The 14714-nt window shown below is 39.6% G+C and overlaps 1 protein-coding gene across 1 annotated transcript in view; it reads left to right on the plus strand.

The window, feature by feature from the left end:
- The window catches only part of CSE1L (chromosome segregation 1 like), a 43818-nt gene that overhangs the window by 26022 nt on the left and 3082 nt on the right, over positions 1-14714 (plus strand). The window contains exons 15-23 of the mRNA XM_053574526.1: positions 3992-4128; positions 5198-5301; positions 7155-7252; positions 8724-8874; positions 8990-9198; positions 9753-9850; positions 9947-10032; positions 10721-10802; positions 13895-14041. Coding sequence (XP_053430501.1) covers positions 3992-4128; positions 5198-5301; positions 7155-7252; positions 8724-8874; positions 8990-9198; positions 9753-9850; positions 9947-10032; positions 10721-10802; positions 13895-14041 — 1112 coding nt within the window. The remainder of the gene's footprint in view (positions 1-3991; positions 4129-5197; positions 5302-7154; positions 7253-8723; positions 8875-8989; positions 9199-9752; positions 9851-9946; positions 10033-10720; positions 10803-13894; positions 14042-14714) is intronic.

Genomic DNA, 14714 nt, shown 5'->3' on the forward strand with positions numbered 1-14714 from the left:
CCACTGCCCTAAAGGAAATAATTTTTCATTGCGTTTTGGTTTATTTTTACTACTTATTTTTGTACATAGAACTAGTAACTATTCTATGTATTTATATTTTTCCCTGTTGCTGTGCGGAAGAGAGTATACTATATAGTTTTGTACCTTTTTTCCCCAATTTTAAGAAATTGTGGTAAAATACACATAACGAAGTTTACTATCTTTTTGTTGTTGTTGTTGCAGTTTGGCCAGGCCCAGGTTCTAACCCACTACCCTCAGTATTTGGGGCCAGCACCCTACTCACTGAGACACAGGCGCCACCCAAAAGTTTACTGTCTTAAGCTTTTTTTTTTTTTTGAGACAGTCTTACTATGTCACCTTGGGTAGAATGCCATGGCATCAGAACTCACAGCAATCTCCAACTCTTGGGTTCAAGTGATTCTCTTGCCTTAGCCTCTCAAGTAGCTGGGACTACAGGTGCCTGCCACAACGCCCACCTACTTTTTTGTTGTTGTTGAAGTTGTCATTGTTGTTTGGCAGGCCTGGGCGGCGTTCAAACCTGGCAGCCTCAGTGTATGTGGCAGGCGCTGTAACCACTGTGCTATAGGCGCTGAGCCTATCTTAAGCATTCTTAACTGTACTATAAATATCTCGTGTAATTGGGATTGTATAGTATTCATTTTTTTATGACTGGCTTATTTTACATAGAATGATGTCCTCAAAGTTCATCCATATTGTTGGCAAGTGTCAGAATTCATTCCTTTTTTAGACTGAACAGTAGTGTATGTCCGTATCACATTTTGCTTATCCATTCATCTTTGGATAGACATTTGGGTTTGCTTTCACATTTTAGCTGTTGTGAATATGATGTGTATATGGATATACAGATCTCTTTGAGACTCTGCTTTCAGTTCTTCTGGGTGTATATTCAGGAGTGAAGTTGCTGTATCACGTAGTAATTCTATTTTTCACTTTTTGAGAAACTTCCCATTATGTTTATGACAGCATCTGTTCCATTTTACTTCTTCCCCCCATCAGTGCACAAGGGTTCTAGCTGCTCTGTGTCTTTGCCAACACTAATTTTTTTGACAGTAGCCATCCTACTATACCATCTCTAATGATTAGTGATGTTGAGCATCTTCTCATTCGTTTGGTGGCTATTTATGTATTTATTTATTTTTGGAGAAATGTCTGTTTAAGTCTTGCTCATTTTTGAATTATTTTTGTGTGTGTGTGTGGTGAGTTTAGAATTTCTCACATAGGGGTGGCACCTGTGGCTCAGAGGAGTAGGCGCCAGCCCCATATGCCGGAGGTGGGTTCAAACCCAGCCCCGGCCAAAAACTACAAAAAAAAAAAAAAAAAGAATTTCTCACATAATCATATCAGATATGTGATGTATAAATTATTTCTTCTGTTCTGTAGCCTGTCTTTCTTTGATACACAAAGTCTTTCAATTTTCATGAAGTTTACTTTGTTTTTTCTTCTGCTGCCTATACCCCTAATGTCCTAACCAAGAACTGATCACCAAATCAGTTGTTGTAAAGCTTGTGCCGTTTTCTTACACAGTTTTATAATTTTAGGTTTTAACTTTTGGATCTTTGGTTCATTTTGAGCTAATGTTTGTATATGACATTAGCATTAGCTAAGGATCCACTCTTAATTTGCATGTAGATACCAAGTTTTCTCAGCACTATCTATTTTTGGGACCCATGTCAAAAATCATTTGACTATGTAAAGGGTTTATTTTGGGGTTCTCTGTTCTATCTCACTGGTCTTTTTGTTTGTCTTCATGGTATATTGCTTGTTTCACTTAATAAATCTTAGATACCATTCCATTGTGGTAGGTACCACAAGGTTTCCTTCCTTCCTTCCTCTCTCCCTCCCCCCCTTCCCTTCCCCGTTCCCTCCCCCCTTCCCACCTTGGGTAAAGTGCCATGGCATCATAGCTCACAGCAACTCAAATTCTTGGCTTAAGCAATCTTCTTGCCTCAGCCTCCTGAGTAGCCTGGGACTACAGGCACCTGCTACAGTGCCCAGCTATCTTTGTAGAGACAGTATCTCTCTTGGTCAGGCTGGTCTTGAACTCCTGAGCTCAAGGAATCCTCTTGCCTCAGCTTCCCAGAGTGCAAGGATTATAGGCTCCTGGCTTATAGATCATTTTTTATTAGCTATGTAGTTTTCCATTGTAAGAATATTCCACGGGTTATTTCTTTTTTTTTTTTTTTTTTTTTGTAGAGACAGAGTCTCACTGTACCGCCCTCGGGTAGAGTGCTGTGGCATCGCACGGCTCACAGCAACCTCTAACTCTTGGGCTTACGCGATTCTCTTGCCTCAGCCTCCTGAGCAGCTGGGACTACAGGCGCCCGCCACAACGCCCGGCTATTTTTTGGTTGCAGTTTGGCCGGGGCTGGGTCCGAACCTGCCACCCTCGGCATATGGGGCCAGCGCCCTACTCACTGAGCCACAGGCGCCGCCCTCTTTTTTTTTTTTTTTTTTGTAGAGACAGAGTCTCACTTTATGGCCCTCAGTAGAGTGCTGTGGCCTCACACAGCTCACAGCAACCTCCAACTCATGGGCTTAAGCGATTCTCTTGCCTCAGCCTCCCGAGTAGCTGGGACTACAGGCGCCCGCCACAACGCCCGGCTATTTATTTTATTTTATTTTTTATTTTTTTTGGTTGCAGTTTGGCCGGGGCCGGGTTTGAACCCGCCACCCTCGGTATATGGGGCCGGCGCCCTACTGACTGAGCCACAGGCGCCGCCCACGGGTTATTTCTAATGAATAATTCTTCACTTTCTTAGTTTTTAATTTTGATGTGTCTTCAGCAGGTATTTACTAGTGTTACTCTGCAGCCCAGCTTGGCTTTCTTATTTTAGAAAATATTCTAATTTAAAGAAAGTTTGGTGTTCTGAGTTTAGAGGATTTTTTTTCTCTTTTTTAAAGATAAGGTCTCCCTCTGTCACCCAGGCTAGAGTGCAGTGGTGTGATCATAGTTCACTAATCTCGATCTTGTAGGCTTAAACAATCTTCCTTCCCTCCTCAGCTTTCGTAGTAGCTCAGACTGCCTGCCTGTATTCATCACCATGCCATTCTAATTTTTTTTTCCTTTTGTGTACACTGGGTCTTGCTGTATCTGATACTCAGGCTAATCTCAAGCTCCTGACCTCAAACGATCTTCCTGACTTGGGCTCCCAAAGTGCTGGGGTTATAGGCATGAGCCACCATACCTGGCCTTTTATAGGTTATTTTTGTTGTTGTTGTTTTTTTCCCAAGTTTGCCCCAGAATTTTTTTTTTAATTAAGTCTTTTGTACATAGATCATAAATACATTTATGCCAATTCCAGTGTCTTTTATAGGTTTTTAATGAAAATCGTTCTTCTTATTTTTGTCCCCTTTTATGAGAAAGGGGAGAATGAGGCACAAAGAGTTTAAATAACTTTTACAAGAAATGTCTACTAGTGAAAAAATGTAATTCTTAAGATTTATCTGCTGGCTTGGCGCCAGCCACATACACCTGAGCTGGCGGTTTCAAATCCAGCCGGGGCCCACCAAAAAACGATGGCTGCAACCAAAAAAAAAAAAAAAAAGCCAGGCATTGTGGCAGGCACCTGTAGTCCCAGCTACTTGGGAGGCTGAGGCAGGAAAATTGCTTGAGGCCAGAAGTTTGAGGTTGCTGTGAGCTGTGATGCCAAGGCACTCTAACCAGGGTGACAGCTTGAGGCTCTGTTAAAAAAAAAAAAAAATTATCTGCTTCTCCGTGATAGTACTTTATGATGTGTTCTTTTATCTGTAAGATTTTACCTGTATCATAGTTTTGTGCTCAGAAAAAGAATTGGAAAATGAATGGAAATTAAATCATTATGTGGAGGTATAAGTTTTTATTTTGCGACAATAATCTTTTCATTATAATAGAGCTACAAAAATTATTTTTTAAATCGGTAAGCTCTTCCAGTTGTCTTACTCAGATGTGTTGTCATTGGATTTAGAACACATATATTATTGTATTTTTCAGGTACCAAAAGAACATTTGTTAGTCTCTATACCTCTCTTGATTAATCATCTCCAGGCGGAAAGTATTGTTGTTCATACTTACGCAGCACATGCTCTTGAAAGGCTCTTTACTATGAGAGGGCCTAACAATGCCACACTGTAAGTATTTGTTTCTACGCAGTTTATATTTTTCTAGCTTGGGATGGAACCAAAATATCTCTAAGAATTTTTATAATTTCCTTCTTAGTTAGAAAAACAAGTATGTACTTTCTATTTAATTATACCACCTCATTCCTAAAGGATTTACCAAAATAGATAAATTATGTAAAGTATTGAGTAGAGGAAAATAACTGAGATAGAGTTAATAAACAGAAATATGTGTCAAAAGATCCTGAACATTAATTTAAAAAACTCTAAATTTTACTTAGTCTCCTAGCAGCCACGGCAAAAAGGGAGACTTGGGGAATCAAAATTTTCAGTGTCCATGAGATTAAAATTAAAACAGTGGGTCTTCTTTAAAGGAATATTATGTAGTAGCAGAATTCTCAGCAAAATCATGTGACAGTTATTTTCATGTGACTATTTTCATAATCTCACTTAGTTCTGAGATACAACACAATTTAGTGAAAAGTAATTCTCTAGGGGCCAATAAAGTAGCTCCTCTGGCCTGATCCAAGGATGCAGAAGAATGGATGATCTGCATGTCTTTCAAGCCATTTCATTATTGTTATTTCTTGGAACTAAGCTTTGGCTAAGATAATGGAGAACAGTTCTAGGTTCTTTTCTTCATCAAGAACTTGAAGTATAGATAGATACTCGATACTCTCAGTGAGCAGTTCAAAGTTGAAATAACATCCTCTGAGATGAGTTAAGCAGTACCTGTCTTCAGGCCCAAAATTCATAAAGCATTTAAACAGTTCTGAATCTATTCCACCTCTAACAGATTGCTTGATGGTTTGTTAAACATGAACCAAATGTCACCATTGCAACTTTAGATAATGTTGAGTTTACCTGGTTTTTGGTTCAATTGTGTCTGGTCCCAGATTTGCCTTCTTAAGAGTTTAGTATGAGGACATAAACAAAACTGATTTCCTAAGCTCCATCAATTGTCAGTTGTGGGAGATGACTCAGTTTTATGCTGAGAAGTGTGAGTTAGTAGTTGCCAAGGGATTCCACGGTGACTAAACTCCAGACTTTGTAGTGACTGAAAGCTGTTTTTCATCTATAGCTTTACAGCTACAGAAATCGCACCGTTTGTTGAGATTCTGCTAACAAACCTTTTCAAAGCTCTCACACTTCCTGGCTCTTCAGAAAACGAATATATTATGAAAGGTATGCCATTTCCCTGGTGTATAGACTTAAATATTTAATCTTAGATTACAAAGGTAAGCACTCTATGAGTTACACTTCAGGTTATGTAGTCTGTGAACCAGATAATGTTTGCCAAGAAATAGGTAGGTTTAGATATCTTTAAATGAAAAATATTACTTTGTTTACTAGTAACAGTGTTTTCAGAAAATTTTTACCTTAATTTGATATAGAACGCCTTGTTATAGAAAACGTAGTAAGCCCCTCATTTCTTTTCCTAGATTGAGTTTCTATAGGGCAAAGATGAGACCATGCAACGTTTATTGACCACATGCTCAGCTCGGTCTTGGTGAAGCGTGGACACATAGACTCCACACAGACCGTGTCTTATATATACTGCCAAGTCAAGGACACAGCCAGGTGCTACATAGAAGGGTGTCCTGGTGCTGTCTCTAGCTGTAGGACAATCTCAGTCTTTTTCACTGTTGTATCCCAAAAGCCTAGCACAAAGTGTTTTCATGAGAAACGCTTTCGAAGAAACTTCCTGAATCATTCCAGCTCAGGCTAGGAACATGAGGTATATACATTTGTGTCTAGGTGTGTATTTGTGTGTATTGTCAACACTAATTCTCCCAACAATGATTCATAATTACTGTTGCTCAATGTTGCCTTATATGAGAGCAACTGACTGGTCTGTGGTCTTCAAAACTGTGTCTAGGGCATTTAACAGTATGCAGTATTTAATCTTGGTCAGTAAATACTGTTGTATGAATGATTGAAAGGATTCTGTGGTAGCCCAGAGGAAGAACACTAGTCCATCCTCTCTAACCTTCTTAACCTAGGTCAGAGAAAGGCTTAGCTAGGATGTGAGGGATAGGTAGCAGGTTTGTTGACAGGTGAATGAGTCTTTGGCTCAGATGGAAGAAACATAATGTGCAAAGTTTAAGAGGCAAGAGTGGATAATTTTCTATCTACTATGTCTGGTATATAGTAGGTACTCTGCTTAGTAAGCATGTACTTTAGAAATGTTATTTGTGGAAACAAAGTGATCATACATTTTTGGCTTAAAATTATGTTTCCCATGCCAAATATTTTTAGATATCTATTAATGAGCACTATTTTTATAATATGGACTCTATGTCTTTATATATATTTTTAGAATTTTCTTAGGTTCCTAATCTCTCTTTTTGAAAGACATGGGTAGGTGGCCTTGTATTTCCTTTTCCTGGAGGTTGAGCTTGTGTTTCCCTTAGGCTGGGGCTAGTTCTCTCACATGTGACTGCCCTGCTGATGTCAATTCACAGTTTATTCTTCCTCCTCTTTATCTGCTTCTTTAATCACTTTAATTTTTTTTTTTTTTTGTAGAGACAGAGTCTCACCTTATTGCCCTCGGTAGAGTGCCGTGGCGTCACACAGCTCACAGCAACCTCCAAATCCTTGGGCTTAGACGATTCTCTTGACTCAGCCTCCCAAGTAGCTGGTACTACAGGCGCCCGCCACAACGCCCGGCTTTTTTTTTTTGTTGCAGTTTGGCCGCGGCCGGGTTTGAACCCCACCACCCTCTGCATATGGGGCCGGCGCACTACCTGCTGAGCCACAGGCGCCGCCCTCAACTTTAATTATTTTTTTAAAGTTTTAGGCCTTCTAGAAATACTCGGTATTTCCAGGGTAAATTTTATTGCCAACTCTGTCCTGATTTGAAAATGAAGAGAAATTTAGATACTTTTATATTTAGAGCGCTATCTGGGGGTTGTCTTAAGTGTCTTAAAATTATAGTTGGTAAATTAATAGACTGTTTTTACTCCCTAATTGCACGGGGGAGTCTTTGTTGCAATTTTACTAAAATCTGTTTGGTTTTGCTTTTTTATATTTTACAGCAATCATGAGAAGTTTTTCCCTCCTACAAGAAGCCATAATCCCCTACATCCCTACTCTTATCACTCAGCTCACACAGAAGCTATTAGCTGTCAGTAAGGTAACAGCCAATCTTGAAAGTGGGGTTGCTTGTTAATTTACTCTGTTTGGGCCCTAGAACTCTGGCACTCAGTACAGCCTTAGAGTCTGAATTTTTTCTGACATCAGTTAATGTACTTTGCTAAAAGTGCAGGTTTGAATTACAATGGAGATGTAATAGTGGTCACCTTTAAGTTTAGGCTCAGAAGCTTTAATGTGTTTTATTGGCATTACAAAGGGCAACGTGTTCTTAGAAAATTAAGGAAGTGGAGATGATCCAAAATGTTCTTACATGGAGAAAGGAGGCTTCGCACTAAATAAATATAGAAGAGGCAGTTTGGGCCAGGTGCAGTGGTTTATATCTTTAATCCCAGCACTTTGGAATGCCATGGCAGAAGGATTGTTTGAGCCTGGGTTTAAATTTAGGACCACCCTGGGAAACATAGTAAACCCTCCCTACCTCTGCACACAAAAAAATTAGGCACGGTGATGTGTGCCTGTTTCCTGGCTACTACTCAGGAGGTTGGGGTAGTAGGATCAGTTGAGTCTCCCAGGAGTTGGAGTTTACAGTGAGCGAGCTGTGTTCACACCACTGCGTTCCAGGCTGAGAGATAAAGAATGTGTCTCATGGGTGGTGCCTATGGCTCAAGGAGTAGGGCGCCAGTCCCATATGCCGGAGGTGGTGGGTTCAAACCCAGCCCTGGCCAAAAAAAAAAAGAATGTGTCTCATAAAAGAAAAAGAAGAGGCTACTTGGACTTCTATAAAATGATGATTAAAATCTTTTTTTTCCCTTACTTTGATTTCTCAAAAATTTTATGTTTGATCAAAAATTTTAGAGACTTTGATTTATATTTAAGTATCAATACTAAATTTTAGAAAATCAGTTTAAGGCAGACAGAATTCTTCTTTAAATGCTATTCATATCTATGAAAACAAGATAAAATTGTAAGAAGTATTAGAGGGACCTTGGAGAACAGAGTGAATATTTTTTAACAGTGGGCTATAAGACTTTTAGCCCTTTTTCTAAATCCAAATAAACAACAGTTTAGTGTTAATTGGGTTTCTTTTCTTTTCTTTTTTTTTTTCTTATTCTTTTAGGAGACAGAGCCTTGCTTTGTCACCCAGGAGGGCAATGGTGTCTTCACAGCTCACTGGCCTCAAGCAACCTTCCTGCCTGCTCCTTCTGAGTAGCTAGGACTTCAAACACACACCATGATGCTGGGCTGATTTTCCTATTTTTAGTAGAGACAGGGTCTTGCTCTTACTCAGGCTGGTCTTGAATTTCTGAGCTCAAGCCATCCTCCTGCCTCAACCTCCCTGAGTACTTGGATTATAGATGGGAGTCACTATACCCAGCCTGGTGTTTTTTGTCCTCAATGTTGTTTTCAAAAAATAGCATCTATTTTAAATGTGTTTTAGAACGATTAGGTGTGTTTTGTTTTAGTTGATATTTAACACTCACTTGGATTATTAACTTTTTTTATAATTTCAGAACCCAAGCAAACCTCACTTTAATCACTACATGTTTGAAGCAATATGTTTATCCATAAGAATAACTTGCAAAGCTAACCCTGCTGCTGTTGTAAATTTTGAGGAGGCTTTGTTTTTGGTATTCACTGAAATTTTACAAAACGATGTACAAGGTAGGTTAAAGGAAATTACTTATATAATGCAGCCTGTCTACGAGATCTGTGCCTTTCATGTCAAAGCCATTATTTCTTCCAAAGCTGACAGCTCTGTTTTTACTTTTATCAACAGAATTTATTCCATATGTCTTTCAAGTGATGTCTTTACTTCTGGAAACACACAAAAATGATATCCCGTCTTCTTACATGGCCTTATTTCCTCATCTCCTTCAGCCAGTGCTTTGGGAAAGAACAGGAAATATTCCTGCTCTAGTGAGGCTTCTTCAGGCATTCTTAGAACGTGGTTCAAATACGATAGCAAGTGCTGCAGCTGACAAAATTGTGAGTCAGATTGATTTTTGATGGAACTGTAATTTTCTAAAGTAGCTTGGAGAAACTAGGAGTTGCAGGTTTTAAAAATTTCTTTTTTAAAATAATTTAAAAGGGAAGTGATTAGCAGAAAATGGTAAGGGGTAAGGTATGTTTTATTAGAAATAGATATCCTTTAGGTACAAAATTTTTTAAAAGGAACCAAATAGATTGAGTTTGAGAATTTAATGTATTCTGGTGGGATGTTTTTCCTCTGTGTTTCAGAAATACAAACTGAAGAGAATGGTGGGCGCCTATAGTCCCAGCTACTGGGAGGCTGAGACAGAGAATCACTTAAGTCCAAGAGTTTGAGATTGCTGTGAGCTGTGACGCCATAGCACTCTACTGAGGGCGACATAGTAAGACTCTGTCTCAAAAAAAAAAAAAAAAAAACTGAAGCAAAAGGGTAATTAGGTTCTTAAAATATGGACTTCTTTTCAAGATGTATATATTGCCTGTTTAACTTTTAGAATAATTAATCCTGGCCTTCCTGTTAACTTCTTGTTATTTGATATAATTTATTATAGCCTGGGTTACTGGGTGTCTTTCAAAAGCTGATTGCATCCAAGGCAAATGACCACCAAGGTTTTTATCTTCTAAACAGCATAATAGAGCACATGCCTCCGTGAGTACAATTTTAAGTTGCACATTTAATCAAAAAATTTGATAGGTAGTCAGAAAAATGGTGAATTTATATTGTTGCTTTTATTCAATTCTTTAGTGAATCAGTTGACCAGTATAGGAAACAAATCTTCATTCTACTATTTCAAAGACTTCAGAATTCCAAAACAACAAAGTTTATCAAGAGTAAGTAAAAATCATTTGGGTGTTCTACAGAAATAAGAAAAGTAGCTAAAACCATTAGACTTTGTGGTTGCAGATAAACTTATTATCATTTTTAAACTTTATACATATTGAAAAAGTTTTAAAATATTTGTGTTGTCTGGCTTGGTGCCCGTAGCTCAGTGAGTGGGACGTGGGACACCAAAGCTGGTGGGTTCGAGCCTGGCCCGTGCTTGCTAAAACAACAATGACAACTGCGACCAAAAATAGCCAGGCATTGTAGCGGGCACCTGTAGTCCAGCTACTTGGAAATCACTACAAAGAATCACGTAAGCCCAAGAGTTTGAGATTGCTGTGAGCTGTGACGCCATAGCACTCTACTGAGGGCGACATAGTGAGACTCTGTCTCCAAAAAAAAGGTTTGTGTTCTCCAAACATTAAATTCGTTTCAGTTCTATAGCGTTTCAAACGTTGGTTTATGTTAGTTTAGATAGTAAAGTATTTTTTCAATAGAAATCAGAAGATGGCATGTAAAGGGCTATAATACAAAGACAGAAATTTTCTATGTTAAGTTGTATTAGAAGGCAAATAATTGATGCCAAAGTTATTGGGTTTTAATGATTGTACACAGGTTATATTGGGCAGACTTCCACTACATTATCTGTTTAGCGCAGTGACTACTACTGTACTAATATTCTGTATCTTTCAACAGGTTTCTTGGTCTTTATTAATTTGTATTGCATAAAATATGGGGCACTAGCACTACAGGAAATATTTGATGGTATACAACCAAAGTAAGTTTGTTGTTTTTATTTAATTTATTTATTTATTTATTTTTTTGTAGAGACAGAGTCTCACTTTATGGCCCTCGGTAGAGTGCCGTGGCATCACACAGCTCACATCAACCTCCAACTCCTGGGCCCAAGCGATTCTCTTGCCTCAGCCTCCCGAGTAGCTGGGTGTTTTTATTTTTAAAAGGAAGAAAATGTCCATTTTTAGTGTGAATCAGTATCTCTGTTTTAAAGATAATTTTGTAGTTCTTGGTACAGGGATAGTATCTGTCATTTTTAAAATATTCTTAGGTTTTGGGTTGTGAAGAAAAAAACCCTATAATCATTTTCCTGATTCCTGGACTTTACTCGGTGTTCTTTGCTGTGTTCGATCGTGGGAAACTCCAGGAGCCTGCCTTTATTAAGATTGACAGCCTAATTTGAAAATAAGAAATGTTTGGGAACAAATAAAAATTTGCTTTTGACTTACTTGGTGTGTATCTATAAAGAATGCAATTAGTAGGCATTTCTCATTAGTAGGGAAATGGAAGGATTATCAAGAAATGGTAAGAGGGCTTGGTGCCTGCAGCTCAGTAGGGGTTAGGGGACCGGCCACATACATGGCCTGCTAAACAACAATGACAACTACAACAAAAAAATTGCCGGGCGATATGGCGGATACCTATAGTCTCAGCTCCTCAGCTCTTGGGAGGCGGAGGCAAGAGAATCGCTTAAGCCCGAGAGTTTGAGGTTGCTGTGACATCATGGTACTTTACTGAGGGTGACATAATGAGACTCTGTCTCAAAAAAAAAAAAAAAAGGCTCAGCACCTGTGGCTCAAGCGGCTAAGGCACCAGCCATATACACCTGAGCTGGCAGGTTCGAATCCAGCCTTGACCCGCCAAACAACAATGAGGGCTGCAACCAAAAAGTAGCCGGGCATTGTGACTGGTGCCTGTAGTCCCAGCTACTTGGGAGGCGGAGACAGGAGACTCGCTTGAGCCCAGGAGTTTGAGGTTGCTGTGAGCTATGATGCCACAGCTCTCCACCCAGGGCGACAGCTTGAGGCTCTGTCTCAAAAAAGAAATGATAAAAGGACAGCTCAAAGGAGAAAAATTGGGGAAAGTTAGACCCCTATACCCAAATTATATATGAAAAATTCTAGATTGGCTAAAAAGTGTATTAACCTGAAAAATATTCCCAGCAATACAGAATTGTGACGAAATCAGTGTTAATGCACTGTACATGAGAGCCTAAATTGGCACAATCTTTCTAGAGAGCAAAACATAGGTCCCCTTATTCAGTGTGTGACTATACTCTTTGATCTATTGTTTTCACTTCAAAGAATTTATTTATTAAAGCATAAACTAAGGATTTTGCATCATTTAGAATTGAGAGACTTCAATTCTAGGATGTTTGTAGCAACGTGGAATGAGTAACCAAATATTTTTTTCTTTGAGACAGTCTCACTTTGTTGTCCTAGGTAGAGTGCTATGGATTCATAGCTCACAGCAACCTCAAACTCTTGGGCTGAAGAGCTCCTCTTGCCTCAGCCTCTTGAGTAGCTGGGACTATAGGTGTCTGCCACCCCTGGCTAGATTTTTTCTATTTTTAGTAGAGACAGGGGTCTCACTCTTGCTCAGGCTGGTCTTAAACTTCTGAGCTCAAGCAATTCACCTGCACCTGGCCAGCTAAAATCATTTTTAAACAGACAAATTAGCAATTATATACTTAGAGATAAATTAAAGAATGATGGGATGATGAATGATTATTTTTTTCCCCTCTTTGTTCTTAACTATCTCTGTTTTCTAATATTTCTTCTTTTTTGCGGGGGTTGGGGGGACAGTCTCACTTTGTCACCCTCAGTAGAGTGCGTGGCATCATAGCTCACAGTAATGCCTGGCATTTTTTCTTTCTTTTTTTCTAAAAGACAGCCTCAAGCTGTCACCCTTGGTAGACTGGCATCACAGCTCACTCCTGGGCTTAAGCAAGTCTCCTGCCTCTGCCTCTCAAGTAGCTGGGACTACAGGCGCCCTCCACAACAACCGACTATTTTTTGTTGCAGCCATCATTGTTTGTTGAGCCCAGGCTGGATTCAACCCCGCCAGCTCAGGTGTATATGGCTGGTGCCTTAGCTGCTTGAGCCACACTAATGTCTTCTTTTAAAAGCATACAAGCTCCCACCCCTCCAAGAAAAGTTATAAAATTCTATTTAAGAATAGGCTGACACCTGGGAGGCTGAGGCAGGAAAATTGCTTAAGTCCAAGAATTTGAGGTTGCTGTGAGCTGTGATGGCACAGGACTCTACAGAAGGTGACATAATGAGACTCTGTCTCAAAATAAAAGAGTAGGCTGACATTGGTATGAGAGGCATTTATTCACAAAAGGTGATGGCAGGGCGGCGCCTGTGGCTAAGTGAGTAGGGCGCTGGCCCCATATACTGAAGATGGCAGGTTCAAACCTGGCCCCAGCCAAACTGCCTCAAAAAATAGCCAGGCATTATGGCGGGTGCCTGTAGTCCCAGCTACTCAGGAGGTTGAGGCAAGAGAATCGTTTAAGCCCCGAAGTTGGAGGTTGTTGTGAGCTGTGCCACATGGCACTCTATGGAGGGCAACAAAGTGAGTCTGTCTCAAGAAAAAAAAAAAAACAAAAAGAGATGATGGTAGCTGGCTACAGGGTAAAAGTTTGTTGGAATTTTTTGTTTTCACATCTAGGTCTCCTCTGCTAACCAAAACAAGCAGGCTTGTATTTAGTAATTTTTTTATATTCATACAGTCCCAAAGTGTATGTAACATCTGAACATTTTGGTGTTTATAGAGTAATCTGATTTAATATTGAGCGGATTTAATTCTAGGTGAGGGTAGGGGAATGAGGGAGGAGGAAAAGGGGTGGGTGTGCCCCCACTTAGTGGACACAGTGTTAAGGTGTATGATGTACCTCTTGGGGGTGAGACAATTGTAAGAGGGACTTTACCTAACAAATGCACACATTGTAACCTAATTCTTTGTAACATCAATTAATCTGAAACAAAAATAAATGAATAAAAATAAATTGATGTCCAATGAATTGTACATATTTAAATGTAAAAAGATATTCAATGTATTTTGCCTCAATAGAATGTTTGGAATGGTTTTGGAAAAAATCATTATTCCTGAAATTCAGAAAGTATCTGGAAATGTAGAGAAAAAGATCTGTGCAGTTGGCATAACCAAATTACTGACGGAATGTCCTCCAATGATGGACACAGAGTATACCAAGCTATGGTAAGTATTCTATTATAATGGTTTTAGAAATTACAGCTTCCAGGTCGGACACGGTGGCTCACACCTGTAATCCTACTAGCACTCTGGGAGGCTGAGGTGGGTGGATTGCTTGAGTTCATGAGTTTGAGACCAGCCTGAGCAAAATCGAGAACCCCATCCCTACTAAAAATAGAAAAACTGGCTCGACGCCTATAGTTCAGTGGGTAGGGCGCCGGCCACATACATGGAAGCAGGCAGGTTTGAACCCAGCCCAGGCCAGCTAAACAGCAATGACAACTGTAACAACAACAAAAATAGCCAGGTGATGTGGCGGGCACCTGTAGTCCCAGCTACTTGGGAGGCTGAGACAAGAGAATCGTCTAAGCCCAAGGGTTTGAGGTTGTGAGATTTGACGCCACAGTACTCTACTGAGGGCAACATAGACTCGGTTTCAAAAAATAGAAAAACTGAAGCAGGAGGATCTCTTGAACCTGAGTTGAAGGTTGCTGTGAGCTATGATGCTACAGCACTCTACCCAGGGCGACAGCTTGAGACTGTGTCTCAAAAAATAAAGAAAGAAAGAAATTGCAGTTTCTGTCCCTTTTAACTACAGAATCAATCAAGCTTACTCTCTTTGAGGATCAAAAGAACTAGGTTCTAATCTTGGCTTTTCTGCTAGCAAACATCAGGACAT

The sequence above is a fragment of the Nycticebus coucang genome, chromosome 21 (assembly GCF_027406575.1).
Source record: "Nycticebus coucang isolate mNycCou1 chromosome 21, mNycCou1.pri, whole genome shotgun sequence".
NCBI lineage: Eukaryota > Metazoa > Chordata > Mammalia > Primates > Lorisidae > Nycticebus > Nycticebus coucang.